The 21,630-nt window shown below is 42.5% G+C and overlaps 1 protein-coding gene across 2 annotated transcripts in view; it reads right to left on the reverse strand.

Moving 5' to 3' along the window:
• Positions 1-21,630, reverse strand: part of ARMH4 (armadillo like helical domain containing 4) — a 111,640-nt gene that overhangs the window by 61,310 nt on the left and 28,700 nt on the right. Inside the window, exon 5 of one of the 2 annotated variants that reach the window (XM_036308573.1) lies at positions 5,456-5,713. The exons of the other annotated variant lie outside the window; for it this stretch is intronic. Within the exon in view, the coding sequence (XP_036164466.1) occupies positions 5,456-5,713 (258 nt within the window). The remainder of the gene's footprint in view (positions 1-5,455; positions 5,714-21,630) is intronic. 2 annotated transcript variants of the gene reach the window in all.

Below are 21,630 nucleotides of genomic sequence, written 5' to 3' on the forward strand. Positions count from 1 at the left end.
TCAGGCCCCATGGCCCCGGTGCCGGGGCGGGGGGAGCAGCCTCAGGTCCCATGGCCCCGGTGCCGGGGCGGGGGGAGCAGCCTCAGGTCCCATGGCCCCGGTGCCGGGGCAGGGGGCGCAGCCTCAGGTCCCCCGGCACTGGGGCAGGAGGCGTGACATCAGGTCCCTGGCCCCAGCCCAGCGCCACGCAGCCTCAGGTCCCTGCTGATGGGTCCTTAAGATGTCACAGAGTCACAGCATCATGACCATTTGCATATTAGCCTTTTATTATAATGATAGGCAAGATCTGGAAACAGCCCACGTGCCAGTCAGTAGATGAGTGGGTAAAAAAGCTGTGATCTACAAGGCCATAAAAAATAAGGAAATCTTACCTTTTGTGACAGCATGGATGGCCTTGGAGAGTATTATGCTAAGTGAAAGAAGTCAGTCAGAGAAAGACAAGCACCATATGATCTCACTTATATGTGGAATCTAATGAACAAAATGAACTAACAAGAAAAATAAGGACAGATTCATGGATAGAGAGTGGGCTGACAGCTGTCAGAGGGGAGGGGGGTTGGGAGGTCTTAGTGAAAAAGGTGAAGGGATTAAGCAAAAAAAAGAAAGAAAGAAACAGAGTACATTAAAGTGTTTTTAGTCCAGCACCTGAATTTCTTTAGGCATGGCCAGCTCTCGTTTTGATTTTTGGTTCATATAAATTTCTGTATTTGTGGTCCTCAGGGCACACCTGCGAGCACAGTTGGAAATGGGCAGCAGGAAGGAAGTCTATTCATTTTTATGTATGGAACCTATTTATAGCCTACCTCATGCTATAAAGAGGATTTAAGGCTTCTGACAAAAATAACGACAAAATAACAGGACAAAAGTATTCACCACAGGCATATGGACAGATTTTTCTCCCCTAGAAGTCCCCAACTACTACTAATCTGCAAGCAGCAACAGCTCAAATGGAAAGATCTGTGAGGAGATAATATCCTGGACTTGGAAAGCATCCTCCTCCGCAGACCTAATTTCCCTTATGCACTCATCCTCATGAGGCAGGGAGAGGCAGGGACCACAACCTCTACTTTAAACTCTGGTACCAGAGGGTCTTGCCTGTATGAAAAAGGATGTCTGCACCCAAGTCTTCTGCTCTTCCCATCTAGGAAAAAATAATTCAGTTCTTTCCAAAGAAAGAGTGCATGGTATCACTCTCAAAACCAGAAACCCTGGGACCACCTCAGGAGGGGAAGGAACCCCACCCAAGTAATTAGCAAGATGCCCACTTATCCCAGGAGATGCTCAGTCATCCCAGATGCAAGAGTCTTGGTACCAACCTCCATGACCAGATTTAGGAGTGAGTAATGTGACTGTGGGCTTTCTGGGAAAACCAAAGCATGAATATTGAATTTAAATTTTATCTCTGTGTGACTGAAAAAAAAAAAAAGCTAAAAAATAAATGTAAGGCACACTAATCCAATATACCGTAGATCATGAAAAGCAGTGTAAATCTTTGCTAATAGAGATTCCATTCATAGAAGATATACACACTTCTTAAAATTCTTTTTCTCCACCCCTCTGCATTAACAGAAGCTGCCTCACCCCACGGGAACAGCCAGTGGATTCGGTCCAGGACAGCGGTCCTCTAGGTAGAACCCAGGCATCAGCATTTTTATAGCTCTCCGATGCGCCACCAAGACTGAGAACCACTGGTCTGGAGGCTTTGGCCAATCTACCACCCGCTTTGTGCTGGTTACACTGGATTAAGGTTTCATTCCCCACTCTCCTCTATACTCACATTCAATTACGTTAGCCCGGCAGCTTCCCTGGCAACCTTTTAATCCATAGCTTAATATGTTATACATCAAAATGGCATTTGTTGCAATGAAGAGTTCTTTGAAATCTCACACTTCCCACTATCTTTTTGCTGAGCATCTTTTTTGTCTTTTTTTTCCCCTTTTTCTTTTTTTTTCCTGGCACAGCCCATGTTGCACTCTATTTAAGTGTTCAGTCTTAGCTACATAGTGGTTTAAAAGAATAAGAAGAAGGAGGTCAAGGAGAAGAAAAGAAAAGAGCTGACACGTTTTAGTGGCAAGAGTGTGATTTTCTCCCAATCAAGAGCTCAGTTTCTATAAGGTCTGCACCGAAGTGTCTCAGGTTCGATTCCTGGTCCGGGCACATCCCCAGGTGCAGGTTCAATCCTTGGTCAGGGTGCATACTGAAGGCAACAGATCCATGTTTCTCTCTCTCACTCTCTCTCTCTCTCACTCTCTCCCTCCCTCCCTTCCTCTCCCTCTCCTTTCTTCTTTCTCTCTCTCTAAAAAGAAAGGATAATTGTGTGATTATCATATAACAGGATAAGAAGTAGTGTCAGTCAAGCATCTGCTCTTTGTACAGGCTCTCATCAATACATTTAAAAATGAACTTATTAGATCAGAAAAGAAATTAATTCTGCACATGTGAATAAAGAGCTTCCTGTAAGATACTAGCATGTTACCAATCAACCCATCCACCTCACCTACAACATGGAACTTTCTCTCCTGATTCTATCTTTATGAGACAGTTCATTCCACAATCAAAAACTGAGCTCTCTCTTTCCAAAGCTTTAGAGGCAAAATGTCTGTGACAGTGAGTATTTGAAGCCATGGATCTACTGCATCACCTTAGAAAGTCATTCAAGTTTTCCACTTTTCTCAGGAAATTAGACTATAATCTACTCAAAGACTTTGCATTTTTTTTTAGCCAATGCCAGATACCCACTTCAATCTGTTCATTTTTCAACGTTTATGTGGGTTTTAGCACTTGCTTTAGAATATCATTCATATTGTAAAATAAAATATGAAAATCTATTTAAAAAACACTTAAAAATAGGAATGAAGATGATGGCCAATTAAAGTGTTATTATACTAAATAGGTTTACTTTCTAAAGGGTCTCGATGCTTGCATTTTTAATGATTCATTAAGGAAAAACTACTGAATTTTACTATGTTCACATTCTGACCACAGCTGTCATGCAACTCTACTTTCTAAAATGATGCTGCTTATGAAATACTCACTGAATCTCTATCAGTTTCTAATTTCTACTGAAACAAATTACCACAAACTTAGTGGCTCAAGACAACAAATTCATTACCTTATAGTTCTGCAGGTCAAAACCTGAAATAAGTCTTGAGAGGCTGCAATCAAGGTGTCAGCAGGGTTGTGTTCCTGCTGGAGGCTCAAGGGAAGAATCCATCCCTTGCCTTTTCCAGCTTCTGGAGGCAGCCAGCATTCCTTGGTTCCTGGCCACATCACTCGGACCTCTTCCTGTCATCACATCTCCTTCTCTGACTCTGACCCTCCTACCTCCCCCTTGTAAGGACACTTACGATATACTGGGCCCACCCAGATCATCCCGGATAACATCCCCATCTCAAGGCCCTTAATTTAATCACGTCAGTATAGTTCTTTTTGCCAGGTAAGGTGACATAGTCACAGAGTCCAAGGACTAGGACACAGACATCTTCGGGGAGCCTACCACAAAATTCACCACAAGTAGGGAGGGAGGTTTTCCTTTATTTCATCTAATCTGAGAGAATTTAGGATACTGTATCAATTAATATTGATCCAGAAGTTTTTGCTGGTTTTGAGTTATGAGGAGATACTCCTGACACTCCAAGGAAAAGTTAATGAGCTGGTAAAATTTCAGTTCCAGACACTACTCAAACCGTCTTCCCACAACAGGGAAAAAAACAGCTTGAAAGGTTTGTCCCTTGTTTCGGATCCTAGAAACAGTACTACATGGACAAAATGAATTTGTCAGGAAAAGAAGTGACAGCAAAAGGTAAGACACATTTAGGAAAACAGTAACTTATTATAATATGAAAAAGTCTGAAATAAAACAAATGTCTTTGTCAACCCGTGTGTATGCACCATGCTCTCTCAACCCTCCAATGCCTTTGTGCATACTCTTTCGTTGGCCTCCTTCCCCTGCACGCTCTCCCTTATCTACTCATCCTGCAAGTGACAGCTCTGCTCACTCGCAGCTAATATAAATAATCCCCTTCTACATTTCTGCTCTGCCCTCTTATAACCTGCTTTTCCTATAGAAACCCTCCCTGCACTGAAACCTTTATGAGATGGCTCTGCTCTCATCAAGAAAAGGCACGGCCTTGTTTTTCTCTGTGTTCCAAATGCCATGCAAAGTTCCAGGAACACAGCAGGTGCTCAGTTAGGTTTGTTAGAAAAAGTAATCAGCCAAATCTAAAAGACGGCTCATCACAGACTTCTATAAAGGCGAAAAGATGACTTTAAATATCCTCGTGCATGTTTCTTTAGTTCTAGCGATTATGAAAAGGATTGCTTCTGAGATTACAAACCTTTAAAGGTTTTACCAATTCCAGTTTGAGCTTTTAAAAAAAAGAGAGAGCTTATTTTAAGCTGCCCAATCTTGTGATAAACAGACACTGGGGCTTTCCCATTCCATACTCATTTGAATGCACTCACCCTTTCTCACCACTGATCTAACAGAGAGTTTTCATGGGAGGTGAGAAGAACAATCTTTAAGAAATAAGAAGTAATAGGATTCTAAATTAGAAGTTTCAGCCAGGCATCAAGACACACTAGTATGATATCCAGAGTAACATCCCTGACCAACATCCACTTTTTCAATGAAATCCCCCAAAAGTAGTTATATGACTCTTAAACCTAACCCCTGCTACACTGAAGACGGTCAATGGAACGGGCTGCTAGGACAAAGGGAATTTCTTTGGAGAAGTCTCTTTGCCTCAGGTCAAGAGAGTGAGGCCTCAAGGAGTCACCCAAACCTTAGTAGTGTCTCTTCCAAAAACAAAAACAAACAAACAAAAACAAGAGAAGACAGACAGCAGAGCTTCCCTGCTGACAGGGAAGGGAGTGCCAAGTGGGGGTCAGCCTGCACCCACAGGGTCTCTCACATAAAATGCGGCCACAGCCACACACAAGAGAGAGTAAGCAAGGGGTTGTTGGTTCAGACACTGACTGCTAAAATGATACTGTGTCTGACAATGGAACACCACCACAAGAGTGAACAGAAAAGTCACTGGACTCGAATTTCACCTCGGGAGTATATTCTACAAGGACAAAGGGTGACTGACTACTTCGCTCTCTGACTCCAGACCATTCACACTGCTTGTTAAGTGTGCTGGTTACACACACTTCCTCCCCATTGGGAAGTCCTCCCAAAGCCCAGAGCTGTCCTCCAGCTGGGAAGGAAAGATGGAATTCCTTCCAAAGATCAGGGAACCATGCTCTCAGTGAGCAGGTGGAGACTGTGTGGAGCCTGGTGATTTAAGAGCATTAAATATAAACATGTTGAAGAAAAAAACCTACCACTTTCCCCCAAATGAACCGCCCATCAACGTAAACAGAAAGTTCACTCTGCTCCCTAATCAATGTCACCTTAGAAAAGTAAAAGGAGGGGAGGGAGCAGGGAAAGGGAAACACCCCGGGCTCTTACCCAGGCCCTGATTCTGCTGCTCCCACTCGAGGGCATCTGGCACCTGGTAGGTGACTCCCTCCAGAAGATCCCTGCTCTCCTGCTCTAAGTCAGGCTCCTGGGAGGTGACGCCAGGGAGAGTGAACCCACGCAGCTCAGTGTCACCACCCAAGCTCTCATCCAGGGAGTCTGCATCTTTATCCTCTTCATCTTCCTCCTCGTCTTCCTCTTCTTCATCCTCCTCCTCCTCATCCTCTTCATCCTCATCTTCTTCTCCCTCTGGACAAAGAGAAATTAATGACAAAGTGACTGCGAATGAATCTTTTCAATGACCCAAACGCTACAAAATAAGCCTGCTTGGCCTGTGAACACAAACCGTATAGCCAAGCTGAGCAATGTGAGTTTTGTGGAATTTTGTGCCCATCTTTTTTTAAAATTGTTCTATTAAATTTATTGGTGTAACATTTTTACTAACACTGTGTAGATTTCAAGCATTTAATTCTATAATGCATCATCTGTATATTGTACTGTGTGTTCACCACCCCAAGTCAAGTCCTCTTCTATCATCACTAATCCCCCCATTACCCTCTTTTACACCCCCTACCCCTCTTTCCCTCTGGTAATTACCATACTGTTGTCTGTGTTTATGATGTTTTTTGTGTGTTTTTGGTTTAATCTCTTCATTTTCACTCAGCCCCCCAACTCACCTCCTCTCTGACAACTGTCCATCTGTTCTCTGTATCTATGAGTCTCTTTCTATTTTTTTCGTTAGTATATTTTGTTTATTAGATTCCACATATAAGTGAAATCATATGGTATTTGTCTTTCTCTGACTGGTTTATTTCACTTAGCATAATACTCTCCAGATCCATCCATGCTGTTGCAAAAGGTAAGATTTCCCTTTTCTTTACAACTGAGTGGTATGCCATTGTATAAAAGTACCACAGTTTTTCTATCCACTCATCTACTGATGTGTGCCCATCATTCACCTACATTTTAAACTTCTTAAATCACAGTTTTGTCAGATAATTATTATGCATCATGTTTATTTGTCGTCAAAGTTCAGGTAACATGAATTTTTATTAGTTATATTTATATTTACTAGGGTAGGAAACAACCTCTTCCTGTTTTCTGGAGGTCATTAAAGATTTATCCTTCGGAAAGCACACTAAAATGCTAACAGAATTTAAAAGGAGCGTCCCAATTCCTTTATATCTGATAACTAGAGGCCCGATGCACAAAATTTGTGCAAGGAGCTTGGCCCTCGCAGCTGCGGTGGCTGCCTTGGCCCTCACAGCCCCAGCTTCCTCCAGAAGATCGTCTGGCTGTCCGGTCTAATTAGCATATTATGCTTTTATTATTATAGATACTAAACAAGAGAATTCATTATTTTGGCACAATTGTCTTTTCATCCTCCTTCTGCATCAGTGAGCAGAACTCACAATCATGGTAAGTGAGAGGTACCTACATCCACTCCTGAAACTGTTCTCTGTACGGAGGAGTGACCCACGAAATGGAAACAATTACCTCAACGTTCCAGTCCAACCCAGAAGGAATTGGGAGATGGGATATTGATTAAGGACACTCAGAAAAGCAACATGGTTGAAAATCATTTTCGCTACTATCATCACAAGAGTTACAGTCACGTTTGTCATTTTCAGTGCTTCAAATGGGGTAGGTTTAGGGGACAGAAGATCTCCATTTCATTTTGTTTCACCAACTTCAATGTTCTAGGAATACTGTGGGCCCCACGCTCACCGTGGATGGACCCCTGGAGCCACCGAGGAATGCCGAGACTCTCTGCTGCTTCCAGGCAGTTTTCCCCACATAGATCCCTTCTCATCCATCATTTACAGGGTTTGGTTTGGTTTGGTTTGGGTTTTTTACTTTTAAAAAACTTTGCATCTAATATTTTTCATTCCTATCCTATAACCGCTCTCTCTCTCTCTGATGCCTTACCCCTCAGGACATTCCTCCAGCAGCTATCTCCTCTCTCTCCTGCACCATCAGTCTCCCTCCCGCACTTCAACCAGACGTTCCCCATCAACCTACAAGCAAATTCTAACAGATCCTATCTTAAGCACCTACCCTTGACCTCGTATCTCCCTTCCATGGCCCCCCCAGTGTCCCTCTCCTTTTCAAATTTCTTGTAACAGTTATAGAGAAAACAGGGCTGCCACTGTCTCAAAAATTCAACACATATTTGTCAAGCACCTAGTTCCAGGCACTAGGCATACAGCAAGAATGTCTCTGCCTTCGTGGAGCCGACCTGACGCCCGAAGGGACATACCGCAAACAGACAGATAGAGGACATAAATTACACCCCGACTGAAACTGGCAGAAAGATAGAAAAGGCCAGGTGCTCTAGTTTTGATGGGAGATCAGGGAAAGCTTTTCTGATAAGGGAAAGTCTAAACAGAAATCATACCAAAATAATGAATTCTCTTGTTTAATTTAGGTCAATTTAGGAAGCGCATCCCCAGCCGCAGGAAGCAGAGGGAACAGCAAGGGCAAAAGTCTTGAGGCAGATGTGTGCTTGTATCCAGAGAATGGCTAAGACTGGGCTGGGGTGGGGGACAGGGAGGGACAGAGAGAATCTAGGAAATGAGGCGGGCGGGGGAGGCAGGGGCCAGGTCTGACATGTGTTTATAATGAATGACTCTGGCTGCAAAGTGGAGAACAGGCTATGTCAGAGCAAGAGACAAAGCAGGAAATCCATTAGGAGGCTATTCCAAAACCTGGGGGTAGAGGATGGTGCTCTGGACAAGGGTGTAGTCCTGGATGTGGGGAGAGGTGGTCTGATCTGGGATGTAATTTGAAGGTAGAGCCCTGCTGATGATGACAATGTGGAATGTGGCAGGAAGATCCCACTTTACCAAAAATAGGGACTAAAGGATAAAGAGCAAAATCAAGAATTTTATTTGAGCCCAGCTGCCGGGGTCCAACCCCAGCAGGTCCAGGGGTCCCCAAAGGTGTGGATGGAGTCGGCGAAGAAGGAATGACATGGAGGCAGCCTTTGGGTGATCATCATAGCCAGGTTCCTCTAGCCAGGTTCTATAGCCATGTTCCCTCGCTAGGTTCTCCAGCCAGGTTCTGTCCAGGTTATCCAACCAGGTTCGGTCACCAGGTTCTAGTCAGGTTCTCTTGCCAATTTCTGTAGTCAGGTTCAGTCCAGGATCTTTTGCCATGTTCTCTCGCTAGGTTCTATTTCTAGATTCTGTGTAGGTTCTGTGTCTAGGTTCTGAGTGTAGGTTCTGTCTTCTCCTGGTTCTGTCTTCTCAGTTCTGTGTTCTAAGTTCTGGGTTCTAAGTTCTGTGTTCTAAGTTCTGAGTTCTAAGTTCTGTCTTCTTACATCTGTATTTATACCAGTTGATTCCAATCCTATCAATCTCTATTTCAAAGGTTAGGGCGTTTCTTATCTCCATTCCAGGGAGTAAAGATTATGTAGCTTAAGCATGATTGTTCGTAGTTAAAGTGATTAATTACCCACCTGGCACTTAGTTAAGAGGTTTTATTCCCTCCCTAACTTCAGGGGAAAATCCCTACCTGGGGAAACAACCTTTCTCAGAGACCTTGGTTAAAACACATAGTGCCAAGAAGGTGAGCAAACATATTAAAAACAGTATGCCATATATGCCAGGTCCCTTGAAATAGCAAGCATGGACCGGCTCCCGGCACCCAGCCAGTGTGGCTCAGTGGTTAAGCATTGACCAATGTACCAGGCGGTCGCGGTTCCATTGCCAGTTTGATTCCCAGTCAGGGCATCAGTTGTAGGCTTGGCATGGGTATGAGATGTGCAGGAGGCAGCTGATTCTTTCTCATCATTGATGTTTCTATCTCTCTCTCCCTCCCCCTTCCTCTCTGGAATCAATAAAAACATAGTTTTTTTAAAAAGAATTTTATTTGAGACAGTGATGGCTATGCCTACGACCTCCAAGTGGAAGTATTGGAAGCCCAGGAAAGATCAAAGCTAGAGATAAAAATCTAGGAGTCATCTATTAATAAGTAATATTTAAAGCCTTAAGACTGGCTGAGATCACCAAGAGAATGAGTGTTGGGAGGCAGGGAAGTTGATAGAGAAAAATGGGGTCATTGGATTATCGAACATTTAGGACTTGGCCAGCAGAGGGCGATCCAGCAAAGGAGACAGAGAAGTGACTGCTGTGCGGGAGGAAAACCAAGACAGAGTGGTGTGAGGGAAGCCAAATGAATAAAACAGCTGAGAGGCCGAGTAAGACCCTGAGAATGTCCATCTGGCTTTGACAGTACCTCTGCCTTTGACCTTGTGGAGGTCATTCGTGACCTTGACAAAAGCTGTTTCCGTGCAATCGTAGGGACAAAAGGAGGACTGGATTTGAAAAGGATATTAGAAAAAAGTTAGTAGATACAGCAAATATAACTCTTACAAGAAATTTGAAAAGGAGAGGGATAGGAAGGGGCCGCTGAAGAGGTATACAAGGTCAAGGGTCGGTGCTTAAGATAAGAGCTCTTAGAATGTTAATGTAAGCTGATGGGAAGATCTGGTAGAGAGAGGGCTGATGGTGCAGGAGACAGAAGAGACAGGAATGTCCTGAGGGGTGAGGCATCAGAGAGAGGGCGGTCACACACGTGAACTCGGCGCCACGCACACTTCCTGTGTCATTCTGAAAGGTGACTGAATGTTGGTGCCTCAGCTGCCTCGCTGTAAAACGGATTCTGACCCCACAGGGCTGGATGTAAGGATGGCGATAGTTGATATACAAGGTATTTACAACTAAGCCCGGCACACAGTGGCCCGTCCATAAGGCTGGCGGCCGCTTTGCTGCTACTGCGAGGGGATGGGGGCCAGTGCACAGCTGCTCCAGGTGCCTCCTCCACCGCAGCGGCACAGCGGGCAGCTGGGCAGGTCTGGTGAGGGGAGTGTGTGAAAGTGGCCCTCATATCGCTTGTATTTTTCTCAGTCAAATAAAACAGCTGGAAAGGGAAAGAGAAATGTTGGTGATTTGAGGCGAGACGAGAAAAGTATGAAATAGTCATCTTGAAAAATGCGTGAGTAGATTCTCTAGGAATATGTGGTCGGACTACCAGGCAGCCCTCGGGGCCCCCCTAAGAGATGACAGCATAAATGTAAAGTGAGGCAGTGAAGATGGTTGGCACATTCAGCTGCCTGGGTGCAGACATGGGTGGAGGGGTGGAGTCAGCAGAGAGCTTTAACCAGTGGCAAATTTTGCTAAACGAGCTCATTTGGGGATGGGTTGAAGACAGAAGTAGCTGATTGAGTGTGAGGCCAGTGATTGTAAAGATGGACCAGGCAAAGGCACAAACTCTCAGCAATAAGGTGAATAAGAACTGGGGTCTAATTTAACATGGTGACTATAATTATCAGTACTGTATTATATACTTGAAAAGTATGAAGAGAGTGGATCTTAAATGTTATCGGTACCCAAAACAAAAGGTAATTACGGGAAAAGATGGAAGTTAACTAACCTTATTGTGCTAATCACTGTGCAGTACATACATGTATCGAATCACACTGTACACTGTACACCATAAACTTACCTATGTTACATGTAAATATGTCAATAGAGCGGGAGGGGAAAGACTGACAGGCCAGGGACTCTTATTAAAGAGAAGCTGAGAAGGAGGTTTGATAGAGAAAAAGCAATGGGGTCACTGGCTTGTGGAGAAAACTACCACCAAGACCACTTGATGGCTTTGCTGACCTTCCTCCTGCAGACAGAAATTGATCATGAGCTAAAATATATTTATTTTTAAAGCATCATAAAATCATTTTTAGTTACCTTTCCTCTCCACAAACCGAAGAGGGTTGTACCTGACCGGGAACGCAAAGGCAAAGCCAGAGCTCGGAGCCCTGAGTTGCAGCTCTCCTCACTGAACCACTGTCTTCTGACCACTACCACCCCACGGACAACTTCCACTTCGTCCTCAGTGTGTTCGGTTAACTCCTTCTCTTTAAAGTATAGAGCTATACGAGCTGGCAATCTCACTTCTGGGTGCATATCCAAAGGAAATAAATCATTATTCCAAAGAGATAAATGAACTCCCATGTTCATAGCAGCACTATTCACAATAGCCAAGATATGGAAAAAATCTAAGTGTCCACCAATGGATGAATATATAGACTACATCTTTATATGTATACTAGAGGCCCAATGCACGAAATTCGTGCAAGGGGCTCAGCCCTTGCAGCTGCAGTGGCTTGCCTCAGCCTGAGGCAACTACAGTGGCTGCCTCGGCCCTCGCAGCCCCAGCTTCATCCGGAAGGTTGTCCAGAAGGACGTCTGGTCTAATTAGCATATTATGATTTTATTATTACAGATAGAGATTTATATATATATACTTATATATAAATATACCACATCTTTTATATATATATACTTATATACATAAATATACATCTTTATCTATTCATATCTATATACCATATATATATGTGTATATAATGTACCTATATGTATATTAATGTATATAATGGAATATTCTTCACTCTTTAAAAAGAAGAAAATCTTGGAGAACCAAGATGGCGGCATAGGTTAACGCCGGAGTTTGCTGCTTTGAACAACTACTTCAAAAGTGAAACCAAAAAACGGAAGGGACATCACCCAGAACCACAGGAACGCTGCCTGAGTGGAAGTCCTACAACTAGGAGGAAAGAGAAACGCATGCGGACACTCAGAGGAGGCGCAGTGCTGAAGTCAAATTCTGAGGTGCGGAGTGCGCGGAGCGGGCTGGCGGCGGAGGGCGCGGTTGGCGTTTTCAATCGGGAGGGAGTCGCAGACTCTGAGCTCCAGATACAGGCGAGTCTTTAGGGACCCTGACTCAAACGGGAGAAGCGGGACTGTCTGGCTTCGGTCAGAGCGAGTGCAGCTTTCTCTCCGAGCTTTGCAGCGGGTGCTGGGACTCAGAGAGGCAGAGCCCCTGGGGACAGGACTGAGAGCCGCCATAACTGCTCTCTCCGGCCCACCCTGTTGATCCTGTGCGACCCGCCCCGCCCAAGCCCTGCACACAGGCATTTGCCGGATAGCCTCAGGCAAACGCCAGATTAGCACCTCCCTAGAGGACAGAAGTTCTCTCACTGCTGACACAGCTGATTCTCATAGCCACTTGGCCTGGAGGTCAAACCCTCCCTGGAATTAGCTACAACAATCAAGATTTAACTATAAGACTGTGAACAAAGACCACTAGGGGGTGCACCAAGGAAGCATAACAAAATGCGGAGACAAAGAAACAGGACAAAATTGTCAATGGAAGATATAGAGTTCAGAACCACACTTTTAAGGTCTCTCAAGAACTGTTTAGAAGCCGTCGATAAACTTAATGAGATCTACAAGAAAACTAATAAGACCCTCGATCTTATATTGGGGAACCAACTAGAAATTAAGCATACACGGACTGAAATAACGAATATTATACAGACTCCCGACAGCAGACCAGAGGAGCGCAAGAATCAAGTCAATGATTTGAAATGCGAGGAAGCAAAAAACACCCAACCGGAAAAGCAAAATGAAAAAAGAATCCAAAAATGCGAGGATAGTGTAAGGAGCCTCTGGGACAGCTTCAAGCGTACCAACATCAGAATTATAGGGGTGCCAGAAGATGAGAGAGAGCAAGATATTGAAAACCTATTTGAAGAAATAATGACAGAAAACTTCCCCCACCTGGTGAAAGAAATGGACTTACAGGTCCAAGAAGCGCGGAGAACCCCAAACAAAAGGAATCCAAAGAGGACCACACCAAGACACATCATAATTAAAATGCCAAGAGCAAAAGATAAAGAGAGAATCTTAAAAACAGCAAGAGAAAGAAACTCAGTTACCTACAAGGGAATACCCATACGACTGTCAGCTGATTTCTCAACAGAAACTTTGCAGGCCAGAAGGGAGTGGCAAGAAATATTCAAAGTGATGAATACCAAGAACCTACAACCAAGATTACTTTATCCAGCAAAGCTATCATTCAGAATTGAAGGTCAGATAAAGAGCTTCACAGATAAGGAAAAGCTAAAGGAGTTCATCACCACCAAACCAGGATTATATGAAATGCTGAAAGGTATCCTTTAAGAAGGGGAAGAGGAAGAAAAAGGTAAAGATACAAATTATGAACAACAAATATGCATCTATCAACAAGTGAATCTAAGAATCAAGTGAATAAATAATCTGATGAACAGAATGAACTGTTGATTATAATAGAATCAGGGACATAGAAAGGGAATGGACTGACTATTCCTGGGGGGGAAAGGGGTGTGGGAGATGCGGGAAGAGACTGGACAAAAATCGTGCACCTATGGATGAGGACAGTGGGTGGGGAGTGAGGGCGGAGGGTGGGGCGGGAACTGGGAGGAGGGGAGTTATGGGGGGAAAAAAAAGAGGAACAAATGTAATAATCTGAACAATAAAGATTTAATTAAAATAAAAAAAAAAAAAAAAAAAAAGAAAATCTTGTAATTTGCAACATGAATGGCATTATGGTAGTAAGTAAAGTCAGTCAGAGAAAGAAAAAAAAATACTGCATATTGTCACTTATATATGGGATGAAAAAAAAAAAAGTCTAACTCATAGAAACAGAGAGTAGAAAGTGATTGCCAGGGACTGGGAGGTGGGAAAATAGGGAGAGGTTGGTAAAAGGTACAAACTTTCAGCTATAAGATAAATAAGGTCTGAGCATCTAATGTAAAACGTGGTGACTACCGTGATAACACTATATTGTATAGTTAAAATGTGCTGAGAGCAGAACTTCATGTTCTCACAAAATAAAAGGTAAATACGTGAGGCAATGAGTGTGTTAATGCAATGGTGGAAATCCTTTCACAAAGTAAGCATATATCAAACCTTCACAATGTACACGTTAAGTATCTTACACATTTATTGTCAACCACAGCTCAATAAAGATGGGAACATATCAAGTTCAGAGCTAATAAAAGCAATGCAAAAGTCATCTCACTCCATCCTTTTGCATCCTGAAGAGAGGGCAGCACCTGAGCAAGCCTAGGCCAACAAACGATGATGTGATTTGGAGGCCACTGCTTAAGCCAACCTGTGTCATGTGTCGTAATCTCCCCCACACTCACCCACCACGGGAGAGCCTTCCTTCTCCTCCTCCCTGCCCTGGAAGGCCTGACAGGAGACTCAAACTCCAAGTCAGACAATAAACCCGGGGAGGACTCTCTCCAGAAACACCCGATCAGAAGGCCCCTGACTGACAGCCGTCTCCTCGCCCATAACAATACTTTGTACGTCCATGGGGCTGTTCTTCTAAGGAAATCAGGTAAATTGTAGGCATCACCTGCCAAGCTTGCACTGTTGGCTCCACAGAGAGCAAGTGTTATGAGCCCTGTTTTACTTACAGCCTACTTCGCTGCTGATATAACTAATTGTCTTGGGTGCTCAAGCACCATAGCGGAGCCTCCAACAGGTTTGTTAAACCTGGAATTTTTGACTCTAGGTCAGGCCTTTTTTCTTTATTGATTGCAAACATTTCTGCCTGAGGTACCAACACCAAGAATTTTAATTTTGTTCAGGTCCAGGGCCATGGGTTAACTCCCAACAAAATCAGTAGAATGTATGGGAGGAAATTTGCCTTCTGATCCCAGCCTGAGTGATCTCACCAAGTCTGGCTGCCATTTAAAAGGCAGTTCCCACCGAAGGTGTTCTGGTTTTCTCATTCCACGTTCTAAATCTGATTTAGATATTTGTAGATTCCCAGAAGGGACAGAAATAGTGGCTAGCATTCCCACGGTATTACTAACGGGTCAAAGGGGAACCCTTGGTGGAGACCATGTCATCTCCACCATGGGAGCTGGAGGAACCCCAGGAGCAATACTTGCTCCTCAACATAACCGGACCGACAAGAAGACTAGGATCCCTCCTGTACTTTCTGCCTCTTTGGAACTGCAAGGACTCCTCTGAACCCTTGTCTTTTGCCTGCTCATTCACTAGTTTTAAGCACCAAACCTCTCTCCTTGAGTGGCCCTTTTCTTTCCTTGACAAAATCTCAAATTCATTCTAAGGAAAATAAATTAGAGCACAGGAAGAGGAAGGATGGCATGAAAAGAGACAAGAGGCGGGGTGGCCTCGCTGGGTGGAGGCTGAGCATGCATTAGCCTCCCTCCCTCTATCCCTCGAAAGGGAATGGCTGTGACATTTCTAAAAGAAGAAGTTGCAATGTGTTTTCCTGGGAACCCTTATATCCGTATAACCAAAAGCCACTGTAGCAAGGTTTCCACACATAAATAGTGACTAAAGCACTAGAAATAGCTTTTATTCTCCAGGTTTGTTTGTTTTTTGTTTTTTTTAACTTGGGCATCAAATTGGGCACAAAGCTTAAAAGCCAGAAAAGAAAAAAATTAAAGTGACTCTCCAGCAGATGGCGCTCTGAGATCACAAGCGGTTGAGGAACCCTGGAAGTTTCTGAATAATGACAAAGTTCAGCAGCCCACAAAGTTAAGCTGACTTAGAATTTATAGGCTTATATTATGTTTCCAACATCTTAAATATTCCTGCCAGCTAAGTGTTTTTCCATTTTTACCATGTAATATTAGATATATACAAAAGGAAAGATATACAACATGTATGTTATTAAACTTAATACTGAAATAAACCCCAGAGAACTCACCATTTAACTTCAGAATTGGAATATTACTAATGCTGTTGCCTGTCTTTGCATATTCTCCCATTATCTTTGCATATTCTCCCATCATCTTAACCAACTTCTTCCCCTTAATGCCATAAAAATATTACTGGATGTTCTTTTCTGGGACTTTTTTCCACTTGGATTTGTGGTTTTAAGTTTCACCCATCTTGTACAAAACACTGGTTGTTTATTGCACACTAATGTATGGTATTCCGTTAGGCACATTTGTCACTATTTATTTCTTTATCCTCAGGTCAGTAAATATTTGGGCTATTTAGTTGTTGCCAATCTTTTCGTGTTATGTATAGTGCTGCTCTGAACTCTTACAGACGATCTCTAGTGTATCTATCGAGAGCTTCTCCAGAGTGTATTCCTAAAAGTGTGACTGCTGGGGCAAGTGTTCAATGCTCTAAATAATGTCTAGATAAATTTCCGTAGCTCCACATCCTCGCCAACCTTTGGTCTTGTCAAATGTTAATTTTTTTTAATGCAGTGTGTATAAAATACGTCACTGTAGGTGTAATTTGCATTTCTCTAATACTTCTGAAGTCAAGTATCTTTTAATCATATGTTTCTGTCACTCAGTAATATGCCTAGGCATATGTTTGCTCCTTTTTCTTTTGGGTTGACTGTCATCTCCTATTGATTTTTTAAAATATTTTTATTGATTTAAAGAGGAAGGGAGAAGGAGGGAGGGATAGAAACATCAATGATGAGAGTCATTGATCAACTGCCTCCTGAACACCCCCTACTGGAGATCCAGCCCGCAACCCAGGCATGACCGGGAATCTAACCATGACCTCCTGGTTCATAGATCGATGCTCAACCACTGAGCCATACCTACCTGGCTGATTTTTTTTTTTAGTTCTTTCTATTCTAGACACAGATCCTTTATTAGTTATATGTATTACAAGTATCTTCTCTAGTTTTAGAAGTTGTACTTCACTACCTTTCTCGTATCTTTTTAGTTCTAATAGAGCTGAATTTGTCAATATTTCCTTTTACGGTTAGCAATTTTCGTATCAGAAATTTTGAAAATTCTTCTGTATTATTAGTTCAGAAATATATGTTATAATTTTCTCCAATTTCTAAGTTTTGTCTTTCACATCTGTTTTTAAACCATACGGAACTGATTTTCGTGTATCGTGTTACATTCGATCTGATTTACTTTCCACACGGACAACCACTTGTCCCAGACAATTATGAAAAAAAGGGGCTTGCCCCTCAGCTCTGCAGTCCCATCCCTGTCACATGTCAAGGACACCTACGGCGTGTCTGTTTCAGTGCTTTTCATTCTGTCCACTAACCATTTTCATTATCCCTGCCCATGACCACATTGTCTGAATAGATACAGAAATAGTGAGAGTTTTCTAAGTCTACTGTCTTAGTAGTGCACTGGCTATTTGGGGGGCTTTTGCTCTTCCATACACATTTTACAAAAGGTTAGTCAACCTGCTATGGAATAATGAAATGGAAAAATGAAATCTTATTTTTATTATGTCAGTCCTTCTATTTTCTTTGGGGATCTTTTGCTTTTACAGCTTAAGGTGGAGGCTGTTTAGCTCATTAATTTCCAGGCTTTATTCTTTTCTAATAAAAACTTTGAATATCTAAATATCTCCCTTTAAACATCCCTTTACCTTCTTCTTACAACTTTTGATATAATAGTTCGCTATGATTCAGTTCTAATTATTTTTATTTTCTACTATGATTTTTGTTTTGATCCATAACTTTTTTTCAAAAGGTATGGAACAATTTATCTTTTTTTTTTTCCTAACTGACTTGAACAGCCATCAGGGAATGTGGCCGGCATGTATCAATTCTGTGAAATTTATTGCTTTATGGACAAGTACATAATAGTTTTTGCAAGTATTTAATGTGTGGCTGAAGATAATGTGTGTTCTGTAATGGTTGGGTACAGTATTTTATATATGTCCATTAATGCATTTTGTCTTAAATTTTATGTTTGAAAATTTTAGCAAATTAAATTCAATACATAAAAAGGACTATGCATCATGACCAATTGGGTTTATCCCAGAAACACAAAGCTGCTTTAGCATTTGAAAATCAAACTTTGTAATGCACCATATTCACAGAAAAACCATATCATCATCTCAAAAGGTGCAGAAAAAGAGATGCAATAAAAGCATTTGAAAAAATCCAGTATCAACTTAGGACCAAAAAGCAACTTTTAAAAGAAGTTCTAGCAAACAAGAAAAAGGAGGAAACTCCCTCAAGCGGACAAAGACATCTACAAAAAAACCCACAGCCAGCATCAGATTTAGTCCCCTTGTATTTACTGTCACTATTGATATATGAATTTGTTCTTTTATTTGTCCTGCCTTTTCTGTGCTTTTATTTCATGTCGTCCTACTTGTTTCTTTGGCTGTACTCTTTATGATGTCTTCAAATTTATCTTCCAGGTCACCAACTTCTTATTGCATACTTAACCATTTAATCACTGAGAGTTTCCACGTACACCCCCGCCCCAACGATTATATTTTTTTATGTTTTGTTTCGTTCTTTTAAAAAATCTACTGGATCATTTTTGTTAGACTCTTATGACTTGCTCATTTTTGTGATTTCATCTTGTATTTCTTTAAACCTTTTTTACATGATTATTTTATACTAGAAGCCCGGTGCACAAAAATTTGTGCACTCAGGGGGTCCCTCAGCCCGGCCTATGCCCTCTTGTAGTGTGGGACCCCTCGGAGGATGTCCACCCCAGTGGGGACCCTCACCCCATGGAGGTTTGGCCAGCTTGGTTGAGGGGCTGATGGCTGTTTTCAGGCTGGCCACACCCCCTTTAGGGTGGGGGGTCCCCACTGGGGAGCCTGGCCAGTCTGGGTGAGGGGCTGAAGGCCGTTTTCAGGCTGGCCAAGCACCCTGGCGACGTAAGCTCCCAGCCTCTCTTTTTTTTTCTTTCTGGGATTTATTTACCTTCTATAATTGAAACTTTGTTGCCTTTAGCGGAGGCCTGCGAAAAGCTTGGCTTCTTCCATCGCCAGGGACAACCCACTCCTGCTCGCTCCAGCTCCGTGGCCACGTCCGGCTGAAAGCAGGTATCTGGGGTTTATTTACCTTCTATAATTGAAACTTTGTTGCTTTCAGTGGAGCTCAGAGCTGAGCCGTGGCAGGTGGGGAAGCTTGGCTTCCTCCATCACTGGAGCAAGCAAGCCTCCTGCTCACTCCAGCTCTGTGGCTGCCGGCCGCCATCTTGGTTGGGTTAATTTGCATATAGTTGCTCTGACTGGCTGGTGGGCATGGCTTAAGGCGTAGCGAAAGTATGGTCAATTTGCATGTTTGTCTTTTATTAGTATAGGCTTCTATTCTAATAGCATTAGTATCTAAGGTCTTAGGTAGGGAGTAAGCCAATCAATTGTTTGACTTTTCTGCTGACTCTCAGTTGTGGCTGTTTGTTCCTTGTTTGCTGATATTTTATTACAAGCTTATATTTGCTTGGTCTTTATCTGTGGAAAACCAATGGATCTCAATTGGGAATGATTTTTTTCCAAAGTGGATTTAATTTACTTCTGTAGGAAGTCAAGTTGTAATACAAGCTTGGAATTACTTTATTTCTCTTTAAAAGACACAGGCTTAATGTGGGAATTTCAATCCAGGTCCCTCTTTTTGCTACTCACCCAAGGGAAGACTCCTGATATTACCGTTTCTCCTCAAGCCCCTTTACATTTCCAGTTTGCTTACATCTTATAGTTCATTAGAGGCCTGGTGCAAGACATTCGTGCATGGGGGTGGGGGGTACCTCAGCCTGGCTTGTGCCCTGTCACAATCCGGGACCCCTCAGGGGATGTCCTTAGTGCTGCCTCGGAGGCAGGAGAGGCTCCCGCCACCACCTCTGCGCTCGCCAGCTGTGAGGAGCCCAGCTTCTGGCTGAGCCATGCTCCCCCATGGGAGCACACTGACCACCAGGGGGCAGCTCCTGCATTGAGCGTCTGCCCCCTGGTGGTCAGACCGGTTATTCTGCCGTTCAGTGATTTGCATATTAGCCTTTTATTATATAGAATCCCTCGGGTTTCAGCTCACATTTGAGATGGGTCAAGCTAAAAAGTGCAAGCTCATTCATTAAAACATATGTTTTACCCAAGATCTATTCATTTTGCCATGGTAGGTTCCCTCATGTGCCCAAACTACAGAATCGAACAGTGACCTCCTGGTTTCAACCTTGGAGCTACACCCACTGGGCCAAATAATGTGCTTCCAAAAGCACCCATATCGTCTGCATTTGAAGTGCATCCAACAAGCTAAGTAAGAGCCCTTATTGGCTTTTCAAATTTCACTTTCAAGTTCTCCAATTTCAAACACTCATAAGAGCATCTGTAATCTGGGGTGCATTTTAAAATTAGATAACATCCAAAGTGTTACTGTTCATTACACATTCTGCTTTAAACATTTCTGTTCATGTATTCAGTTCTCTCTTTTTTAAATGCCTCCTCACCGTGATTTTTTTAAAAACCTCCTATATTAATACATACAAATTTCGTGAAAACTTCTTACTGAAATTTAAACTTCCCATGAGCTCTATGATACTATATATAATAACTAGGAACTTCCTCCATTCTAACCTTCATGATATCCAAAAGGTACATGCATGAGAAAATAAAAAAGCTTGAGGCAAGATAATCTGTTCACTTCAAATACCAGTTGCAAAATGTTTTAGTTTCAGCCCACATTTCAGATAGATGTTTAAATCTTTCCTTATTTTTTTAATATTAATTCCTTTAAATTAGAGGAGTCTGCCCTGGATAACATCATCTCCTATGTCTGGTTAGTAAGAGAACAAGAGCAGTGTGCATAACGACCCTCGCTGGTCATGACAGAGTCCCTTTTCAGCCTCAATGCCATATAATTGGTGTTCTCCAATAACTTCTATAAATCCCACCCCAAATCAAACTCAGTTCTTAATGGATTCAGCCCTAGAGCAATAATTGTAAGTTTTACGGCCTAACTCCTGTTCATTAAACAACTCACTTTGGATTCAGATGACAGCCTTTCATGTATTCCCCTCCAGAAAGTAAGACTACAGCAATACTATTCTATTTCTCAAGGGAGCTATAGAGAGAAACATAAAAGCTATACTAATATTGTATCTGTAAATTCTGAACCTTACAGAGTAAACCTTTCTCTTCAATAATTTAGTAGCCTTAAAGGAATATTTGCTTAAAGCAAACATATACAGAACTTGTATATAACAATCCACATATACTCAAAAGATAAATTATAGGTTAGGTTGACTGCCAATTTTTCAAAACTATATGTGGAAGTAGATTTTCCCCTTCAAACTTCAAAACATGACTCAACTAATCCAAAATGATTCACATATTAATTTGTGGAAACATGTTTGTTTTATCATACCTCTGTGCATTTAGCTCCTAGAAACCAGAGATCATGTCTTATTCTTTTTGTGCCCCACCTCCCAGGATCAAGCACTGTGCCTTGCACAAAACAAGCCCTCAATCTAAGCTGATTGAACAGAAATAAAATGAACAGCACTTTAATTATCTTCATCTTCAAAATAGGTAATGATTCCTTTAAGGGCTCCCGACATG

Source organism: Myotis myotis, unplaced genomic scaffold (assembly GCF_014108235.1).
Source record: "Myotis myotis isolate mMyoMyo1 unplaced genomic scaffold, mMyoMyo1.p scaffold_m19_p_1, whole genome shotgun sequence".
Classification (NCBI taxonomy): Eukaryota; Metazoa; Chordata; class Mammalia; order Chiroptera; family Vespertilionidae; genus Myotis; species Myotis myotis.